Source organism: Lampetra planeri, chromosome 14 (genome assembly GCF_965212315.1).
Source record: "Lampetra planeri chromosome 14, kcLamPlan1.2.h2, whole genome shotgun sequence".
Classification (NCBI taxonomy): domain Eukaryota; kingdom Metazoa; phylum Chordata; class Hyperoartia; order Petromyzontiformes; family Petromyzontidae; genus Lampetra; species Lampetra planeri.
In genome coordinates, this window is record NC_136120.1 from 13,074,867 (window position 1) to 13,095,514 (window position 20,648).

Consider the following 20,648-nt stretch of genomic DNA (forward strand, 5'->3'; position numbering starts at 1 on the left):
TTTAACACACTGGTCCAGGTACTAATTTGAGGCTGAGTCAACCAACGATTGAGGCCAAGGACCGGTTCACACAATCATCGCTGGTGTTGGCCGCGAGCGAGAATCGACCTCCGGGCCGCCGGGTTCGTAGCGCAATGCACAAGTAAACACACGCAGGCAGACAAATACAGAGAGATAAACCGGGATGGAGAGGGGGGGGGCTATGCGGTGCCACTTACCGATGGCGAACAGCTCCACCCCCCGGCTCTTGAGCTCCGCCGCCGGCTGGGCCACGTCGTCCTGGGACTTCCCGTCGGTGATGAGAACTACGATGGCCGGCACCCCGGGGCGAGCGCCGGCCTCGGGCCTCAGGTTCTGCAGGCGGGCGTGCTCCAGGGCCATTCCTGCGGGGGCAGCGGGGGGTCATTGCGTGCGTGTCACATGCGCCGCGTGCGTGTGTGACACGTGCGCGGTGTGGCCATGGGGGGCTGCCTCTGTCGATCCACTGCTGGATGAGGGCCTCCCCAGGTCGTGCGGGTTCCTGGGCATCGCTTGACCTGCAAATTTCGTTGCACCAAAGTATGGTGTAACAACGGGGTATCGCTGCGACGCCCTCTGGTGCCCACCGCGTCGCCCGTCCGAGCGATAGCCAGGCTCAAACCTGCTTAGATTGAGATCGGACGCATTCCGTCGCGATTTGGCCTATCGATATATTTGGATTATAATAAAAATAGCCTCTTCGTCTATCCACTGCTCGATAGAGGCCTCTCTACTCCGTGTCGGTTATTGGGGCTGTTTGGATGCTCTTTGGCTGGATGAAGTGGGGGGTGCCCAGGACTGGTTCGGGTGGATGACTCGCCACTAATGTTAGCCGTGAGCAGGGAATGAACTTCGGGAGTCGAGTTCATAGCAGTGTTCCAACTCCTACACCACCGCTTTCCCATAATTGGATAATTCGCAGGGATTAGTTGAGATGTTTTCAGGCCAGGGGATAATTGCTCATAAGGTGGGGATTGTGATGGATAGCCGCAGGTGCCCTGAATGGTTTCGTGCAAGAAATGCCGTCAATCAAGTGTGCGTGCCAGTTCGCAAAATAGTAATATAGTATATGTTTTTACACTATGAGATCTCCTTTACCAGTGGCAAAATAAAGTAATAGCTTTTTACCCTTTCAACTGGTACAAAAACTGACACGTTTAAACAAGGCATCATGTTTGCAATAACCACAACACAAGCAGTCAAAATGCAAACAAAAAGAAACAACTCTGATGATGATAATGATATGCACTGTCCTTAAAGTTGATTGGTCCACACCCGAGACAGCTTTTCTTAGAGCTTAGTCTCCATTGGTGTTGGACCAGATGACGCCAAAAGACGTACAACTCAAAGACAGCGCACTATCAGAGTATTGAGAGCTTGGGGTAAGCATTTACACTATGAGACTTCCTTTACCAGTGGCAAAATATAGTAATTGGTTTTGACCCTTTCAACTGGTACAAAAACTGGCACCTATAGGACAGTGCATATCATTATCATCATCAGAGTTGTTTCTTTTTGTTTTGCATTTTGACTGCTTGTGTTGTGGTTATTGCAAACATGATGCTTTGTATAAAGGCCCAGGTGCTTGTTGCTGTGAAGCACAAGTGTTACCACTGGGCCACCTTGCCAAAGGGGTGCATCATTTAATCATACATATATGAACATGCGTCTGCCTGGGTGTGATATTCATAAGTGCATCGTCTACGAGTTGCAGATTTCAACGTGTCTGCATGATGTTCGTGATGGTGACATGTTCAACACTCATGTTGTCAGCTGACAGCCTGGATAACCCTTGCAAAGCAGATTGTTCCATCTCAAGGGATTGTTTTGTGTCCAGGAGAAATATAAGAAGTCGTATATATGTATATACTTATATATATAAACTAGCTCTGGCCAAATTTCAACCTAAATTAAAATGTTTTCGATCATCTTCAGATGGAAAATAACGAGCAGATGGCCATTGAGAAGTGGGGGGGGGGGGAGGGGCTTGGTCTGGGCTGTGCACCACATGTTCCGGAAAATCCCGTCCCAACGAGGGTTTCCGCCGGGGGTGCGCCCAGACAGAAATGAAAGAGCTCCCTTCCAACAGTCCATTCGCTGCTCCTCCTTCGGCTCTCATCCGAAATCAACCACCTCCACACGGACGACATCGACCAGCCGAGGCCCACCCCCGGCGACGCGAACGCGCCCGTATCCCCATCGCTGCCGCGACGCCCATCTGGAAACCCTGCCCCCATGTGTCATGAAGTTGTCACCGTGCATAAACACTCATCGATTGGCCGAGACCACATTAATAGAGAAAGGATTGCGGAGATTGGGCACATTGTTGGTAGCCGCCGCCGGCTCAACACCTGGCCTCCGTCCAAAGCAACGTGCATCAACAACGCAATTATTATATATTTTAAAAGACTAAACGTTCCTCTTATTATCATTGTGATATTGCAGTTTCACTCCTCGATAAGCGTCGCTTGTCTCTCCACTCGAACAGAGCACCACAAGCGAACTAACAGCTCACCGCTTTTCTCATGTGCAGGTGTGCAAGGGTGCCCGCCACGTTTGATCACGTGACAAGTCTGCCATCTAGTGGGTTAAAAAATTCGCTAAAGAAAATCACGTGTGGCAAGTTATTGCATACGAGTTATCAGTGTGCCATTTTTTTTAAAACCCAGAACACGTGGACGGGGATTTTCACGCCGCTCTCTTCTCTTCCGTCGGTCGTCCAACGCGGACGTTGGACGAAACTTCATCCACTCATTAATTTTTCTGGTCACGGTTATCGCTTCTTGTAGACCATACTAAACTCAACTACTACACATTTAAAAAATATATATGTATCAGGTTACGCCCACTCAGCTAAGCAGCGCTTTTTCAGAAGCGACCTGGCCACAAATGATAGCTCAACAAAGTGGCTTATCACCGTGTAAAAAAATTATAGCAGCCAATACTCAAATACATGTTGATTCTAAATGTGGAGGGAGAAACTGGAGGACCCGGAGAAAAATCCACGCGACCACCGGGAGAGAGACACTGCAAACTTCAAATATACAGTGGGGGTCAGGGGCGGGATTGAACCCAGATCTCCTGCACATCTCTTAGCCACCGTGGCGATCATGGGGGCGGGGAGCGACCCAATATCTCTCACTGCGACCTCGAAAGCGCCACGTGCCAAGCCCTCACCTGTGTTGGTGTTGCCTCCCTTGTAGGGGAGGCTACGAACGGCCTCGAGCAGCGCCGCCTTGGTGGTGTGCGTGTTGAGGTCCCACTCGGTCCTCGTGTCTCCGCTGTACTGGGACAGGGCTGCCCCGGTGGGGGGGGGGGGGGGACACACGAGACGCGGGACATTGGAACGCAACGGCTCGCGTCGCTGTGCGGCGAGAATCGACGCGGTGTGGCCCGCCGAGCATGTTTGCGATGACGGCGGCTTTAGACCGAGAGCGGGCGTTAAGGAATCGGAATGTGTGGTTAAAATATGGGGAAACGAAATCATTTATTCTCATGCCTTCTTCGACGTAAAAAAATTGCTCAGGGTTTCGCGTGGCCAATTGCTCGGCAAGTAATGCATCGATCGCGACCGAATCCTACGCTCGCAAAGCGTGCATCCAACAGAGTGCTTTAACATCGTATGTACGTATGCAAGTGCGCGTTAGTGCGAGTGCAACCGACCGTGCGTGCACGCGTGCATGCGTGCATGTGTGTGTGCGTGCATGCATGCGTATGAGTACATCCGACCACTTGTGCGTGCGCACGCATACCGACGCGGATTTTGTCGGCCTGCACATCGAACGCCTGCACCAGCTGCTCCAGGAATTCGCGCACCAGGCGGAAGTTGATGCGCCCTATGGACCAGGACCCGTCGAGCACGATCACCAGGTCCACCTGCGCCTGCGAGCTGCACTCGAAGCGGCCTGCGCGACTCCGGGACACGACGCAAGCACGAGCGCACGCGGAGTCTCGTTCGTCCACGACCGAGCAAATTACTCTCAAGCGGGTGACATTGATTTTGAATGCAGGAGGGAAAAACCGGAGGGACGGGGGAAAAACCCCACGTGACCACGGGGAGAGCGACGCGGAAACTCCAACTATACAGCAGGCGTCAGGGTCGGGATCCAACCCACGGCGATGGTGGTGGCGGTGGTGGCGGTAGTGGGACGGAGCGGCTCACCGGTCGGGGTCTGCGCGGTCACCGCCTCGTACTCGCTGGTGGTGACCAGCGCCTCGAGCGCGGCGCTCTCCCCGCCGCCCTGCATCTCGGCGTGCACGTTCACGCCGTACGCCGTGCCGGGCCTGCCCACGGGCACGTCACCCGACGACAGCGTCATCGACAACGCAACAGCACAACCCGGCTACGACGAGAAACGGCGCGAGCCTCTGGTTTCACGGGGAAAGGGAGGCAGCAGGTCGGTCGTCGCAAGAGGAGAATAGGGATTGCCGTGCGGCTCCCGTGCAGCTTGGTGCCCTCCCTTCCCTATGAAACCCAAAACACGCAGCTTGCTTGCACCCGCATCTCACCGTTCTTTCTGGCGCCTCATGCTCCCACACGATTGCCACGTCTTTTTTCGATGTGCGTGCGTCTTCTTTGTCACCGTGAGACTAAACTGCGGGGTGTTACTTGCACCTGCGTCTAACGTTTTGTTTGCAACCGCTAAATACCTCGTTTGTTTTCTGTGCTATATTCCTTAAGGGCCCTGCTGTTCTCGTACTCTGCAATATCGATTTTTTTTTCCTTTTATGTTGTTGATGCGGCTGTGCTCATGCAGCACCACGGATCTCCCGTGGAGAAATAGCCGAGGCAACCAGCTACGCCGGACCATCATGCACCTAACAAATAAAACGAACTCAAAGTCAGGCTACGTGAGCATATGCATCTTTATCCAACTCCCCCGCTGCACATGCATTTGCACTGCCCACACGGGATCTGTGCAGGCCAATGAGTTTTTAGATTGAAAACCAATTTCTTTGGAACTGATCGTTGTTGTGTTTAGTTTGTTGTCCTTCCCCCGGCGCACCTCTGATTAGCACGGTTGGCCATGTACAGTGCGAAAGATGTTCAACAGACAGCCTGTTTCTCCTAAAACGCGGCGGTAGTTGAGCTCCTGAAGAATGCCACGTTATGGAAAAATCGTGTTATGATAAATAAGATATATAATTTAGGGTAAAGTACAGTCCGCTATAACACATGAGATGCATACGCAGGCCGAACAATGACTGAGGTCCGTGGGTAGCATTTAGAAGCATCCAGCAGCATCCCAATGGCTTGTGCGATGCTATGCCGAGGCAGCCGTACCACCGCTTATTCTTACTCGCGCGACGTAGTTCCATTCACTCATCGCGCTATATCCAATTCGCGTTATGAAAAGATGCAGCGTTACAGGAGAACAGACTGCACGTACGTAACATCCACGCGGACACTGGGGGTTCATACGAGATGATGGGGCCTCAGCCCTGGTCACCGGTGGCCTTGCTTGGAGATGGATAAGGCTTCACGGAGAGGTGCGTAAACTTGCGTAGAGAACCACGGAGGACTCGTTAGGTGATTCACAAACTCGCTTTTCGACGGAGTTGAGATTAAATCGGGTTCCCAAGCGTAGAAAGTTGGTGGTCTCCCAATGACTTCGCCAAAAAAAATGAATAGGGGGACGGAAGTGGGGTAGACAATTTTAATTCCATTTACCCAGGCCCATGCAAACTATGCTAGGCCACCACACACGATCAACATTCCTCCTTCGCACTGTCGTGATGGGGAAAATTTGTAACAAATTAGCGTAGCATACTCCTCTTTCACCTGCCTGTCTATCCACGTAAAACATAAAAAATATATTATTTTATTATACACATCCCATTATCAAAAGAGCCCTCTGAGAGCGCCACGACTCGACGGTTTGACTGCGATGGAGATCTGCCCCGACGCCGACGTGAAGTGGACGACAAGGTGCGGGGGGTCCTAACCGGAGGTCACGTAGCAGCACGGAGGTGTCGTCGGGCCCCAGCATCACCTCCCCGTAGGTATCCTCGTCTCCCTGGGGGGCGTAGTGGACCCGGTACCCTGACACCTTGCCGGGGCCAGCCTTCCAGCCCATGCGCAGGCCCTCGGTGCCCTCCTCCAGCACGCGCAGGTTCTTCGGCGGCTTGAACTTGGCGGCTGCATGCACGCAGACACGCGCACACGCAGTATGCACACACGCAGGCACGCACGCCCAAGCGTGTGCACGCACGCACGCAGACACGCGCACACGCAGTATGCACACACGCAGGCACGTACGCCCACGCGTGTGCACGCACGCACGCACGCTCGCACATGCAATGTGTCACGTTAGATTTCCACTTACGTGACTTGTCAAACGTATGTCGAATGTCGCGCACCTCCGATTAGCACAGTTGGTGAAGTTCAACATACTTACAGACACACGTGTACAATTTGGTGCTGCTGCTGCGTTTGCAATGATGCACGAGCACAATTAACAAACAAACATATCAACGCATTCGTCAATAACACCGTGGCCTTAAAAGAAAAATGTACAGTAAAATAGAGATGCCAGAGCCACGGATGGATAATACGCGTTGGAGACTGACAAGAATTAAATGTTATCAATGTTTCTCGATGGACAGTTTTCAAATCGGCATACGAGTCGTTATCTATTAGTAGTTATCTGTTAGTAGGAAAGCGCACACTGCTGATCACAGACCGAGCGCCAACTTCGTAATATGCCCCGAGTTCGTTCCACAGTAGAAAACGTGGTAAAGCCTTTGTTGTGTAGTTCAACATGTAGACTTTCGCAACCAATATTATACACAATAACGTTTTTTTCTTGAGTTAGAGCGTGTAAATATAAATGTGTCGTTAAAACCCGCCACCACCCGACACAGCCAATTAGTAAGGTTTGTGACGTAAACAAAACGTGCGAAGTAGTTACTTCTTCAGCACACCGGTGTGTTGGAGAGTAAATCCACAACATTTACAATTCGAGTACAACATTTCCACTAGCGGTTACAATGCACGCGTATGCTTTGTGCGTATGCGTGCATTGTAATCTACGCTACAGTGGCCTGTGAATCGACGCACTGTTGAACCAACCAACAAAAATGAAGTTAATGCGCGCCAGACTCAACCGTTATAACTTAATCGCATTCAGGGCATTAACGGACGTGGACTTCTGCAACCCAATGCCATCCATTAGCATCTCGGTAGAGAGAGGACAGACGGCAGAGATGAGGGGACCACCCCCCCCCCCTTCTCCACTCAAGCCTGCCGGCTTCGAATGAAACAACAGCCCTGTTCTGAAAGAACCTCCTTGGCCGTAATGTGCAGCAGCAGCAAGTTCACGACTGCTTGCCACGTGGGGCTCCCCCCCTATGCACGCGATCGGGGGGCTCCACAACGCTTTACTGGAACGAGGAAGCGTCCTTGAACGAGGATTCCTTCGCTTTTGTGGAGGCGTTTCAGACAAATTAATGGCAAACGCTTGACGGACGTAATCTTGCGATGGCAGCAGTAGCAGCAGGGTATTTTATGAATACCGGGTGCAGAAATTGGACGTGAACAAATGCGGGGCTTTTGTGATTGCATGGGGCAGGTTGAGCGGTGGTTCAGCGGTCGGCGCACCGTGCTGTGAACGCCAGGCGACCTAAGTTTGTTTGCGGGCCATGGCTTACATTAGCAGCGAGCGATATGTGAACCGGTACTTAAGTTGTCTATTTCAATGACCAGCACAGTAAAGCATCGGAATCAAAATATGTATTTATGCGGAGGAATCCGATGAGCTATAAAACTCAATTTGACAGATGTTAAGTACGGTAAATCAACCCTCATGACTGACATGGGAGGCCTTCATCCAGCAGTGGATTAACAAAAGGGCGGTGCGTACCAGCAATGCGAACTTCTGACTTTTGGCGACTGCTGCTCTGGGCGGTCGCAGTCAAAACCATTTAGAGAAGGGCTTAATCTATGTCACCGAATATTTTCCGGATACGTCGCGCACCGTTCCGCATTGTTCCGCCCTGCTTGTGACGTCACCACTCTATTCTGTGTTCTTGAGAAAGTATAAAAAAAAATACTTGGCAATAAAAAAAAAATACGAATAAGGTACCAATTTTGGGTGGATCCATGCTTGGGGGAGAGGCAATCGAACCTCCCCTCCCCTTCACTTAATTCCTCAAATCCTCCACCAGGTCCCCCCTCGCGCTCTCTCCATGCCTCTCTCTCTCCGCACCTTCCAGAGTGGTGGCAGTGGCCTTGAGGGTGGGCCCGTCCCCCGCGGCCATGACGGGCGTGAGCTCCACGCTGTACGCCGTCGAGTGGCGCAGCTTGCGCACAAGGGCCGACGAGGCGCCGGGCGGCAGCGTCACCTCCGTCGCCTTGCCCCCGGCCGCCGGGCGGTACGAGAGGCGGAGGCGGCGTGCCGACGGCTCCTGGCGGGGCCAGCTGACGCGGAAACTGGACGGGGTCTCCTGCGTGACCAGCAGGCCGCTCAGTTCTGCGGGGGTGGGGGCGGGAGGGAGGGAGGGAGGCGTGGAGAGAACGTGGATGCGCGCAGACGAGGGGCGTGGAGATTGCCCCGCGAGGCCTACGCTAGGCTGTTGGGGCCGAGTGCTGTTGGCGAGGGTACCCGTTGGGTTGGGGTGACCCTGCACCATGCTTGGCTGCGTTTGTTTTTTGAACTCTGCAGCAGGCACTCATTTGAGGCTGAGTCAACCTATGGGGAGACCAGGACCTGTTTAGATAATCGTCGTCAATGTTGCCGGTGAGTGGGAATCGGACTTGGGTCGCCGGGTTCGTAGCGTAGCGCGTTAACCACTGCGCCGCCGCTCCCCACGTCGATATAAAGATCCCCGTGTAGCCTTTTCAGGCTGTTTGGGGCAAGTGCTGTTAGCGAGCACCTGTGAAGGCCGGCACGACACATGAGGGTATGGGTTGTCAGCACCGTGCCCATACACAACCACAAACTCGCAAGCAACATACATGTGCGTAAGAGGGGGAAAAAGAGCATTGGGAAAGCAGAGAAAGAAGTGCAATGTAAAGACACAATGCCAAGCCATGGGCTGTAGAAAATCACAGGAAGGGAATAGAAAGGCAGATGAATAGAAAGGCATGGAAGGACACTACAAAGGACAGAAAGACAAACGAAAGGAATAGGAAGGAACAAAAAGACACAGAAAGGCAGAGGAACGAATGAGAAGGCACGAGGAGGGGGTCAGTCCTCTCACCGGCAGTAGTCGCCTCGGCCTCAGTCTCGGACCCCGGGCCTTCAGGGAAGACGGCCCTCATGGACAGCAGGTAGGTGGTGTTGGGCCTCAGCTTGGCGAGCCGCTGCTGCTGCAAAGAGGTGGCGGCAGCGGCGATGACGTAGTCGCTGTAGGAGAGGCCGTCGGCCGTGCGCAGCGCCAGCTGGTAGGAGGTGGCGTCGGCGACGCTGGGCCAGGACACCAGCATCTTCTGCGTGGAGATGTCACTCACCTGCAGGTCCACGCGCCTCCTGCCCGCTGCACGCACAAATAGACATGAGAGGCCCCCCTCCACCACCACCCGGGTTTGGGGGAGATACCTGCCACGTGTGTCTGTGGAGTGGTAGTGTAGCGCGTCAGCGCGTCAGCACTCCGCGCTACGAACACGGTCAAACAGTTCCACTGACACCACCAGTGGCGATTACCTGGACCGGTCTATGTTTATTTAATTTATTCTCCCAGGTAAGGCGCACTGAGCTATATGGATCATTTTCAGAAGTGACCTAACCACAAATGAAAGCTCAACGAAGTGACTTATCACGTGGAAATACTCAATTTTGGCTGCTATACGGTCCTGCCTGGGCCTCCCCTAGGTCGAGCCGGCCTCAAATGAGTACCTGGTGCAGTGGTGTGCCAATATCGCCAGTAGGGGGACAAAGGAAGCCGGGCATGGTGCTGGCCACCCACTCCCTCGTGGACCATGTCAGCTTTCATAGGTGCTCACGAATAGCACTTGCCCCAACAGTTTGGCTATATTGAGGATCTTGTCTTTGTGGGGAGCAGTAGCGGAGCAGTTAGCGCTCTGCGCTACGAACCCAGCGACCCGAGTTCGATTCCCTTTCACGGCCAAAATCAGTGACGATTATCTGAACCGGTCGTGGGCCTCTCCGAGGTTGACTCAGCCTGGTACGAAGTGTAAACATCGCCACTGAGGAGACATAGGCGGCCAGGATTGGTGCTGGCCACTTGCGCCAAAACGTCTGATTAAGCGATGCGGTGGGATCATCATCCTGTGCATGTATTCATGTGCACGTGCAAGGGAGAATCGCTCACCGGGCAATGATTTCCCTTCCTGCGCAACGGTCATCTGCAGCTTCACGCCCTGGCACACGTGCGAGATGATCTCCCCCTGCACGCCCTTGACATCGTCGAAGGACGCCACGTTGAAGAGGTGGCGCTCCAGCGGAGCGGAGGCCATCTCCTGCAACTCCGCGACGTCCGCCTCCTTGATGCCTGCCAGCGATCAAAAGAGAGGGGGCCGGCGATCAAAAGAGCGCCGGGCACGTCGGCGTCGGGGCAGATCTCCATCGCAGCCAAACTGTCGAGTCGTGCATTCTCAGAGGGCCATTTTGATAATGGGATGTGTATAAAAAAATAATATATTTTTAATGTTTTACGTGGATAGACAGGCAGATGAAAGAGGAGTATGCTACGTTAATTTGTTACTAATTTTCCCCATCACGACAGTGCGAAGGAGGAATTTTGATCGTGTGTGGTGGCCTAGCATAGTTGGCATGGGCCTGGGTAAATGGAATTAAAATTGTCTACCCCACTTCTGTCCCCCTATTCATTTTTTTGGCGAAGTCATTGTGAGACCACCAACTTTCTACGCTTGGGAACCCGACTTCATCTCAACTCCGTCGAAAAGCGAGTTTGTGAATCACCTAACGAGTCCTCCGTGGTTCTCTACGCAAGTCTACGCATCTCTCCGCGAAGCGTTATCGATCTCCAAGCAAGGCCACTGGTGACCAGGGCTGAGGCCATTAACTCGCTGCACTCGAGAAACCCGGCTTTAAATTAACAGCTGTGCGCAGCTCAAATCCTGAAACGATCGCAGGATTCTCGGAGGTTGCAGGCTCGGGGATGCCTGCGACGATGACGACGAATCGACACGAAGAGGGGAGAGCCAATCGGAAGCGAGCGCCGTCGTTACCGAGAGTGAAAATCTCGATGCCCGCGCTGCGCAGCTGCTGGGCGGGTGCCGCCACTGCGTCCTGGGACTTCCCGTCCGTGATGACGAAGGCGATCTTGGGAATGCCGTCGCGCGTGCCCGCGCCCTCCGCGAACATCATGCGCTGGGCGAACTGCAGCGCGTCTCCTGGCAAAAAAAAACCAATCGCAGACGAAGATCAACGAACACCTCCCTCCGCCCTGGCTCGCCGTTATAGCCTCCAACGCACTGCTGGGGCGAGTGCTGTTAGTGAGCATCTGTTCAGGCCGGAAAATGGGCACGTTTGGGGGGAGGGGTGGTGTGGTCATGTGTGCCAAGTCCAGCCACCTTTGTCACCCCACCCAATGTTGATGCGTCACGTGCTGCACCATCTACTTATTTTAGGGCCGATTGATTGTGGGCGGGACTCAAGACTGGGTTAGATATTCGGCACCGATATTGACCCGAACGCTAACAACAACAACCCCTTTCCTCGTTTGCAAAAACTTGCCCATCGCCGGAAACTTAAAAACCAACTCTGATTGGCTGAAGCGGTATTTTGCAAGGTTTTCACTCTATGGCTCCACCCAACGCACCCTCTCTCCCAACTGCCCACCAGCCAATTCTGCCCACCTATCAACCCACCAACATGCCCTCCATCCGTCCCACCCACCAACAATCCTTCTCACCCTCCTACCAATTCTTCCACCCATCAAACCACCAACATACCCTCCGATCCCTTGCTCCCACCCACAATCCTTCCCTCCCACCAATTCTCCCTTCCACCCACCAACCATCCCACCCACTCACCGGTATTGGTGCTGCCTCCTTTGTAGGGGAGCCTCCGGATGGCCTCTATGAGCTTGTCGGCATCCGTGTGTTCGTTGGGCAAGAACTCAGTGCGTGCGTCCGTGCTGTACTGCACAATGCCGACACGGACGCCACCGCCGCCGGAGTCAGAATCGGCCTCCTCGGAGGACTCCTCCTCCGACGACGACGAGGAGGAGGAGGAAGCGGCACGCACCAGGGCCTGCACCAGGGACGCCATGAAGCCCTTGACCTTCTCGAAGTTCACGCGGCCGACGCTCCAGCTGCCGTCCACCACGAAAACCAGGTCGACCGCGGCGCCGGGGACGCAGCCTGCGGGGGGTGGGGAGGGAGGAGGGCGTGGAGGGGAAGGGATCATGGGTCGAGGGGCCGTCAACACAAACCACAAACACAACGCAGTTTACACCATTGGAACCTCATTTGCCAGTAAAAAATATGATAATTGTTTTTTTACCCTTCTATCTGGCAACAAAACTGACACCTTTTTTTACAAGGAGTCATGTTTGCATAGACCACAATACCTGCAGTCATAATGCAAACAAAAAACACAACTCTGATAATGTATGCACTGTCCTTGAAGTTGATTGGTCCACACCCGAGACAGCTTTCCTTAGAGCCTAGTCTCACATGGGTTGTTTGCATTATAACTGCAGGTATTGTGGTCTATGTAAACATGACTCCTTGTAAAAAAGGTGTCAGTTTTGTTGCCAGATAGAAGGGTAAAAAAACAATTATCACAACGCAGTGTTACGATGTGGATTTATAAACCGTATTCATTTCACCGCACCTCAGAGCAACTGCACAGCATGAGTGGGCATATTTATTATGCACAACGAGAGGCAGTCAGTCACAGGCAAAGGTAAAGAGGGAGGTCTCTGTGTGAGTCTATGAGTCTCTGTGGGAGTCTATGAGTCTCTGTGTGAGTCTATGGGTCTCTGTGTGAGTCTATGAGTCTCTGTGTGAGTCTGTGAGTCTCTGTGTGAGTCTATGTGTGAGTCTATGGGTCTCTGTGTGAGTCTATGAGTCTATGTGTGAGTCTATGATTCTCTGTATGAGTCTATAAGTCTCTGTGTGAGTCTATGATCACTGTGTGAGTTTGTGAGTCTCTGTGGGAGTCTGTGAGTCTCTATGTGAGTCTATGAGTCTCTGTGTCAGTCTGTGAGTCTCTGTGTGAGTCTATGTGTGAGTCTATGGGTCTCTGTGTGAGTCTATGAGTCTATGTGTGAGTCTATGATTCTCTGTATGAGTCTATAAGTCTCTGTGTGAGTCTACGAGTCTCTGTGTGAGTCTATGAGCACTGTGTGAGTTTGAGAGTCTCTGTGGGAGTCTGTGAGTCTCTATGTGAGTCTATGAGTCTCTGTGTCAGTCTGTGAGTCTCTGTGTGAGTCTATAAGTCTATGTGAGTCTATGAGTCTCTGTGTGAGTCTATGAGTATCTGTGTGAGTCTATGAGTCTCTGTGTGAGTCTGAGTATCTGTGTGAGTCTATGAGTCTCTGTGTGAGTCTGAGTCTCTGTGTGAGTCTACAGGCTTAGATGTGGGTCTCTGTACAATACAATGGGTTTTAAATATAGCATCTAAATGTGACCACATCCCAAGATGACAAACAGAAACAGGGGGCATGTTTATTTTACAGAGAGAGGGAGTCAGAGGAATATAAATATTTAAAACCTGCCCATTGGTTCCGCGGGCTCCATATATAAATGAAGTTCACGTATGTATAGATGCATTTGCTTTTTTTTTCAAGCGTATACTTTAATTAATTAAATGTTCAACCAAACCCTGATGGCTGCAAAACATTATCTGGTGCCGATGATGTCTATTTTGCAATTTGGCTAAGAAGTGCAAAATTGGAGCCATATGGGGGTGGAGACGGAGGCTTCAAAGATGCCCTCTTTCTTCAAGCCCCCGGCGGTGTCTTCATGAACTTCGACGCAGTGCCTGCTGCCTGCCCCAAGGCGACATCAATGCAGGCACGACTCCGTGTGGTTTTCCCTCGGTGTATAATGAATCATCATTTTTTTTTGTTTAACCCGATGTCAAAATAATTTTCGCTTTGGGTGGAGGGGGGCGGTGGCAGCAGGGGGCGGGGGGGGGGGTGTTGGTGAATGTATCAGCATGCACAGCACTTGCCCAACAGTCTGTTGAGGCTATACGGGGGTGGGATCTTTGTCTTTGTGTGCGTGACCAGATTTGTATCACTTGACACCGGGCACAAGTTTGGTGTGCATTTTAATTTCCGGGGCGCCTTTGTCATCTGGAAACTACGGCATTCCGTAACGTTCTTGACCAGCCCCGACTGGACATCTATTAAAAAAAGATTAATAGCTCATCGGATTCTTCCAGTATAAATTCATATTGTGATTGTGATTCTGATTACATCCATTATTTTTCATTTGGGTTTCATAATTCGGTGCATTTCATTTTATTTTGACGATCGTCCGCCGCGTTCATTTAATTTGACCACTTTGTGTTTTTTGCGCCGTACCGAAACCAATTTGCGGTCTGTCTGAACTTTTTTTTTCCCAGGTCTCCCTCGAGAATTTTGCACTCACTCCTGGTCACAAAGGAATACGTACCGACGTTAGACAACGCTTTGTCGAAAAGAATGACGAGATGGGAGCAGCGGCCGAGACAGACCCCCGCAGAGTGAAACCACCAAAGAGGAGAGAGAGGAAAACATTTAAATCTGAGAAAAGGAAGTGCATGGGTGATGGGGGGGGGCCACAACACAGACCATGGAGATGGTGGCATCCGCTTATGCACCACTAAATCCAGCAGCGATTAGAGATTGGCTCACAACAATCCATATATCGAATCAGCTCAAGCCTCCTGTAAACCACGTGACTTTTGTGTAGCCATGCTCACTTTGAAACCCCTTTCCCCGCCCACTGTGAAAACAGACGCCGCTCCGTGCAGCAGCAGCGTCCTCCCTCCCCTCATGTCTCCTGACTCCTCTGCTCCCGTTTCTCCACTCCATTTCCATCCCCTTCCTCTCACTCCCCATTCATTCTCTTTCCCTCTCTCCTCTCCCATTCCTTTCTCTATTTCCATTCATTACTAACCCCCGACTCCACTCCCCTTTGTGTGGTGTGCCACTGGTACAGAGTAGCTCGCCTCTGATGGAAGCGGATGTTACGAAAGCCTTGGAAACTCTAGTTGCGAGTGCTTAACCCTACACATATTCATTAATTACTTGCAGATGAAATTTCAACCCGGCGGATTTTTTTTTTTTTACACGCATAAAAGTGTTTACATTTTTCATTCGCGTCGGCTATTTCTCCACCGCCATTAGCTTGGTGCGTACAGGGCCCGGGCGTGCTGATGACAACGGCCATCACTTAACGTAACGTCCCAACTTCCAGTGGCTCTTGGCCAGAATTTCAGCGTGCGCCGGTAATGCAATCTCCAGACCCCCCCCTCCACCTACCCCCCACATGCCCCCCCCCCACTCTCCCAGCCCCCCCAACCCCACCCCGCACGTAACGGCTCTAGCAGGTCCCTACTCGCGATGTCAGTTTAAGGGGAGATATTTAAAATCGACTCTTTAGCGCACCCCGAGGTATTCGGCCCTTTGTCCTTTAATGACTCGGAGAAAATAACGACTTTCACCGCCACCGCCGCCGCTACCACTGCCAGTGCATGTCTGGCGCGACAAAGACGCCAATGCTCTCAGCTGCTCTTAAAGGTGTCGGACCCGACTGCGACCATTCCACCGGCTTTTTGTACAACGTCGCATTTTCTGTGCTGTGGAGGACATCCTGTCGTGTAGATGGAGCGCCGTTCGCCAATAATAATACCTGGCAAGCCAACGGCATCCTTTCATCTGAACGCATTCGTGCAGAAGCTCCGTCCATCTGCCTGTCCCGCGTGTCTCGTCCGCAGTGGCGCGGGTGGCACAATGACTCTCTCGTAAAGATGATCCGATATATCGACGACATATTCACCCTGAAGTTGCGCTACTTTTAGGGGCTTACCTTTGGGAAACCAACCGCATTGACCAAAGGGATTGCCCAGAACTCGCAGCATTAATCCGAGCCGCCATCGGAGCCCCATCGCTCTTGCCGAGGACTACTTTCCTGCGCGCCTGGTGCGAGCGCCACCGTTATTATCTAGAGTTAAATAAAGCGTCGAGGAACAAATGCACGATGGAACGCTTTAAAGAATCCACGCATATGGATGAGCGCTCTTCATTTTACACTGGGCCAGTGTCGCGCCCGCCCATCTGGTACGCATCTATCTTGAGGGCGAGTCGAACGAGGAGAGGCTTACGACCGGCCCAGGACATTCGTTACCGATGTTGGCCGCGAGCGGGAATCGACTTCGAGTCACCCGGGTTCATAGAGCCGCGAGCCAACGACTGCATTACCGCGCCCAATGCACATACACAAGCTTGCACACGCACGCACCAATTCAGGGCAAGGGGTCTTAAGCTTTATAGTGTTTCGCCACCGTGGGACGTTTCTTGGCCGGTTTTTACGGAAGATGTTGAGAGCGAAGCTGCGCTTCGGGTTCGAGTCGTGAACGCGCGCCGACGTTACCGTCGGAAGATGAGCGGTCTTCGTTCTTCGTAGAGGGCTTTTTCGACGTCTTCTTGGTGGTGGTTTTGGTCGTCTTGGCCTCAACTGTCCGCGTACAGAAAAACAAAAAAGGGCAACGAAAAAATGAGGTTCGCAACGGGGCAACGGACATCCGGGCATGCGCTTCGAGCAACCGCGGGCAACATGTTTGCACGCAAAGAAATGCATTTATTTATTTCCCCACTCTTTTTCTCTGCAACGCGCATCGAGCGCCTGGAACTCTCTCCTTGCTTTTTTTTTCAAGCGTTGCAAAACGCACAAGACCCTACATCTGAACGTGCACAGGCACCTCGCCAAATTAAGGGACGCGCACGGGGGTCGGCTGCATCCCTCCGGTGTCACTCCCAGGCAACATTACCGCCCCCCCCCCAGCACACCCCCCCCCCCCCCGCGTGCTCTTATCATGACAACTCACATTACACTGGACTGTACACCCGCAGCAATTTAAACAAAATATATATTTGACACCCGCCAGATTAATTGGCCGGCCCCCAAAGCATCCCAGAAGGTTAACTTTTTTTAAAATTATTATTATAATAATAAGAGATCGGCTTACGTGATTCACTCACTAAGGGAACGTGGTGTAAGTGAATACTCAAGTTCAATGGTGAACTTTGCAAAGACGTGGCCATGCTTAGGCTGCTCAGCTGCAGGAAATCTGGTATCAATTATGCACACACACACACATACACACGCGCGTGCGAGCGAGCGAGCGAGCGCGCACAACTTAAAAAAAACCCGAACTTGTGACTACTTTCATCATTGCGCAAACGGCATTGATCACATCCATCTCAGACCCTTCCTAAGTTTGAATGAGAAGGATTAAAGGAGTATAATAATAAGAAGAGGATGTTTAAACATGGAATTGCTATTGTGACTCATTATGCATGGGAGGAATGATTGGAAAATTCAAAGGCTGTACAAATTGTGAAGGTCTGCATGAATCTTTAGGTTTTGTGCGTGTCAGTGGACGTGTGTATGTATGCTTGTGTAAGTGTAAAGCGTGTGTGCCGGTATTAATGTATCACGTCTTAGTCCAAGTGTGTGTGTCAGTGGGATCGTGTGTGTCAGTCGTGAGTGTGTGTGCGTGTATGCCAGTATAATAGCGTCAGTGTGAGCATGCAAGTGTCAGTACGAATGTGTTAGTGCGAGTGCGTACGTGTCAATATGAGTGTGTGTGTCAATATGAATGTGTGTGTCAAGACCAGAGAGCGCTTGTATTTGAGCAAGCACGAGTGTGTTTCAGTATGCATGCGTACGCCATCATTTATGCAAGCATTAGCGTGTGCGCCAACACGAGTATGTGTGTACATACGTGTCAACACGAGCGTGTGTCACCCGTGTGACCAACACGGCTTGACGGGAGAGATATTTCAGACATCACGTCTCGTTGCATCCGAAGATATTTCCCCTTGCACGTGCTCAAGCGCGCGCGCGCACATGTGTACTCGGGCACAAACGTGCGCACGTGTCCGTGCGCTCACATCCGTGCGCGCGCGGGCACGGTGCATGTGCTTCACAGATGTGCAGCGGGCCACGGCGTGCCGACGGCACGACGCAACATCGTTACGTTTTACTCCGGCACTCTGCCCGAGTCGGTTTGCATCTCGATTCAAAGTAAATGCCGCCGCCATCATCGCGGTCGTTGTCGGGGACTCGCTGAGCCTCGTCACGTCACTCGCACATGGTCCTGCGACGCCATTGGAACGTTCACTCAAAGCAATGTAAATTAACACAATGTCCATTTCGTTTTTCACACCCCTCCTGCCATCACTATTTAAAAAAACCACCCCCCCTCCTCCACATCCCCCAACCAACTGCCCCCCAACTAAAAAAAAAATCGTGCGGTGACTCTCAGAGTCGAGAATCGTGGATTTGGTGGCATAGGGCTCAGGGAAATCTCGCGACAATTCAGGTCACAACAACAACAACAAAATAACCCCACAAACTTCCAGGGGTTTTTTGTGTGTTTGTTTTCAATTCCTTCTCGTCATCCCGACGAGTGCCGTTGATTGATTCGATTCCAGTTGTTCTTGTTTTATTTGTTGTTGTTATTTGCGCTTGTGCACCACTGCCAACGCAGCAGCATCATCACTGTAATTATTGTCACGTGTGTACATGGACGTGTGTCTCTCGTGCGTGTTGCCCTCAACGCTGCTCAGCGCGGACGAAGAACCAAGCGCCAAGTATCCGTGAGCTGTTTCTCCTCGGTGCCTGCCTCACCGCTGGTACCATTAAAACAGTTTCAAACTAAACAGTAGAAAAAAATTACTCTACAATGTAAAGCCCACTGAGCTATATAGCTTTTTTTCAGAAGCGGCCTGGCCACACATGATAGTTCAACAAAGTGGCTTATGACGTGAAAATGTATAACAAGCAAACAGTTTAGACGCATGTTTCTAATTGTCGAGGGAAAAACCGGAGGACTCAGAGATGAATCCATGTGACCACGGCGGGAGAGAACATGCAAACTCCAAATATACAGCAGGCGTCAGGGTCAGGATCAAAGCCACGACCTCGTGTAAACCTGGCGAGGTAGTTAACATCTCGTCACCGTGGTGCTGGTGGCACGGTGCAGGCACCAAGAGATAACTTCTCCATCCTTCCTACAAACCCTCACGATAAACCCTCGCTCCGTGGTGAAATTCTCGGGCTCGTGAATATCACATTCCCCCCCGATGCTTCTGTAACATTTAAGGCAACACTCAAGGGTTTAAGCACGCTTGAAAAAGAAAATAATCTCAAAGCACTCAAAGGTAATGGATTTTTTCAACTTTCACTCTTATTCGGCTCAATCTTTTTCCAACCCCCCTGCATTTAAACTTCTCACGTGATTCATCGCCGCGCACCATTAAAGCTGTCCGGCCGAACTCGAAGCAACATCCTTCGCCATCCAACATCTGTCAGCGGGGCAAGGGAAATGCGCACGCACGTGTGGCAAGAGGGCTCCTTCTCACCGGCAGCCCACGGCGTGCGGAGAGAGAGAGAGAGAACATCCACCGTGACTGGTCGTTTTCACGAGCGGCCAGATCAGAATATTTGTTGACACTGGAGGAATCCCGATGATCTGTTAAGCTCTTTTTCACATAAAGAAGAGACAGCCACCCAGGCGCCATCTCTGCCCCCCCTGCCCCGCCCCCCCCCACCATCACTTTTCACAAAGTGCACTTGTTCGAATCAGAACAGTTATACCAGAGGAATCCGATGAGCTATAAAGTTTTTTTTATCCAGTAGAGGGAGGGTTGCCACGCCATCAATCCATCCCATGTATGCAGATCATCGGATACCACAAATCCCGCCAGTGCATTTCTCTACCCGGTAAAAGCCACGCCGAGTCTGGAGACTTGCTCAGGAAGGGTTGCTGCAACAAACATTCGGATGTTTGGCAAGGGCCTTATCCGTTGTCGAGATTTTGGCTTCGTGTGGCAGGAAACCCAGAAAAGCCCAGAAAAAAACCTCCCCACGGGACGCTGCACCACGAGGGGGTGACTCTCGTCACCACTGCCGCGGTCGTGCCACACGTTACTGCCCCATGCCCACAGCGCCCGGCAAGCTCTGGTGGACCACCTAACCGAGAATTATTCTCAACCGACCTCGGCTTCTCAAGTCTGATGATCTCTGAAACGTGAACAATAACTGAAACGACAGATGAATACAGCCACATGCGTGTGATAACTGATAATCAATCTTGCTTGATTAGTCAATCAGGGAGGCGGTGGTGAGGTAGGATTAGTGGTTCCCACTGCGAGCCCCTGTGCAATGAACCTGACAGACCTGAGTTCATTACCCATCATTACTCGCCATGGCGAACATCAAGCGGCGAGTGATTTCCCACCCAATTCTGACCTGGGTCTCTTCAGCTGTTGACGAACTCGTGGTGAAGATGCGGTTAAACGACCCCCGCACAGAACGGGGGAGACCTTCAGAAATGGCTTTGCCAAAGTATTCTAGCTAATAATATATTTTTTATTGCATCCTTATCTCTTTTTCACTGATGCTTTATTACCGCCATCACATTTCCCCACATTCCTGTCTCAAATGACGCGGATAACCCAATGCCCGCAGCGGCAGGTAA

At 51.8% G+C, this 20,648-nt stretch overlaps 1 protein-coding gene across 3 annotated transcripts in view; it reads right to left on the bottom strand.

Moving 5' to 3' along the window:
• The window catches only part of COL14A1 (collagen type XIV alpha 1 chain), a 102,562-nt gene that overhangs the window by 62,302 nt on the left and 19,612 nt on the right, over positions 1–20,648 (bottom strand). For all 3 annotated transcript variants that reach the window (XM_078600643.1, XM_078600644.1, XM_078600642.1), the window contains exons 5-15: positions 16,535–16,618; positions 11,978–12,307; positions 11,171–11,335; positions 10,291–10,470; positions 9,220–9,495; positions 8,226–8,489; positions 5,965–6,157; positions 4,181–4,302; positions 3,771–3,923; positions 3,196–3,315; positions 219–383 (exon numbers count right to left, since the gene is read on the bottom strand). In XM_078600643.1, coding sequence (XP_078456769.1) covers positions 219–383; positions 3,196–3,315; positions 3,771–3,923; positions 4,181–4,302; positions 5,965–6,157; positions 8,226–8,489; positions 9,220–9,495; positions 10,291–10,470; positions 11,171–11,335; positions 11,978–12,307; positions 16,535–16,618 — 2,052 coding nt within the window. The remainder of the gene's footprint in view (positions 1–218; positions 384–3,195; positions 3,316–3,770; positions 3,924–4,180; positions 4,303–5,964; positions 6,158–8,225; positions 8,490–9,219; positions 9,496–10,290; positions 10,471–11,170; positions 11,336–11,977; positions 12,308–16,534; positions 16,619–20,648) is intronic.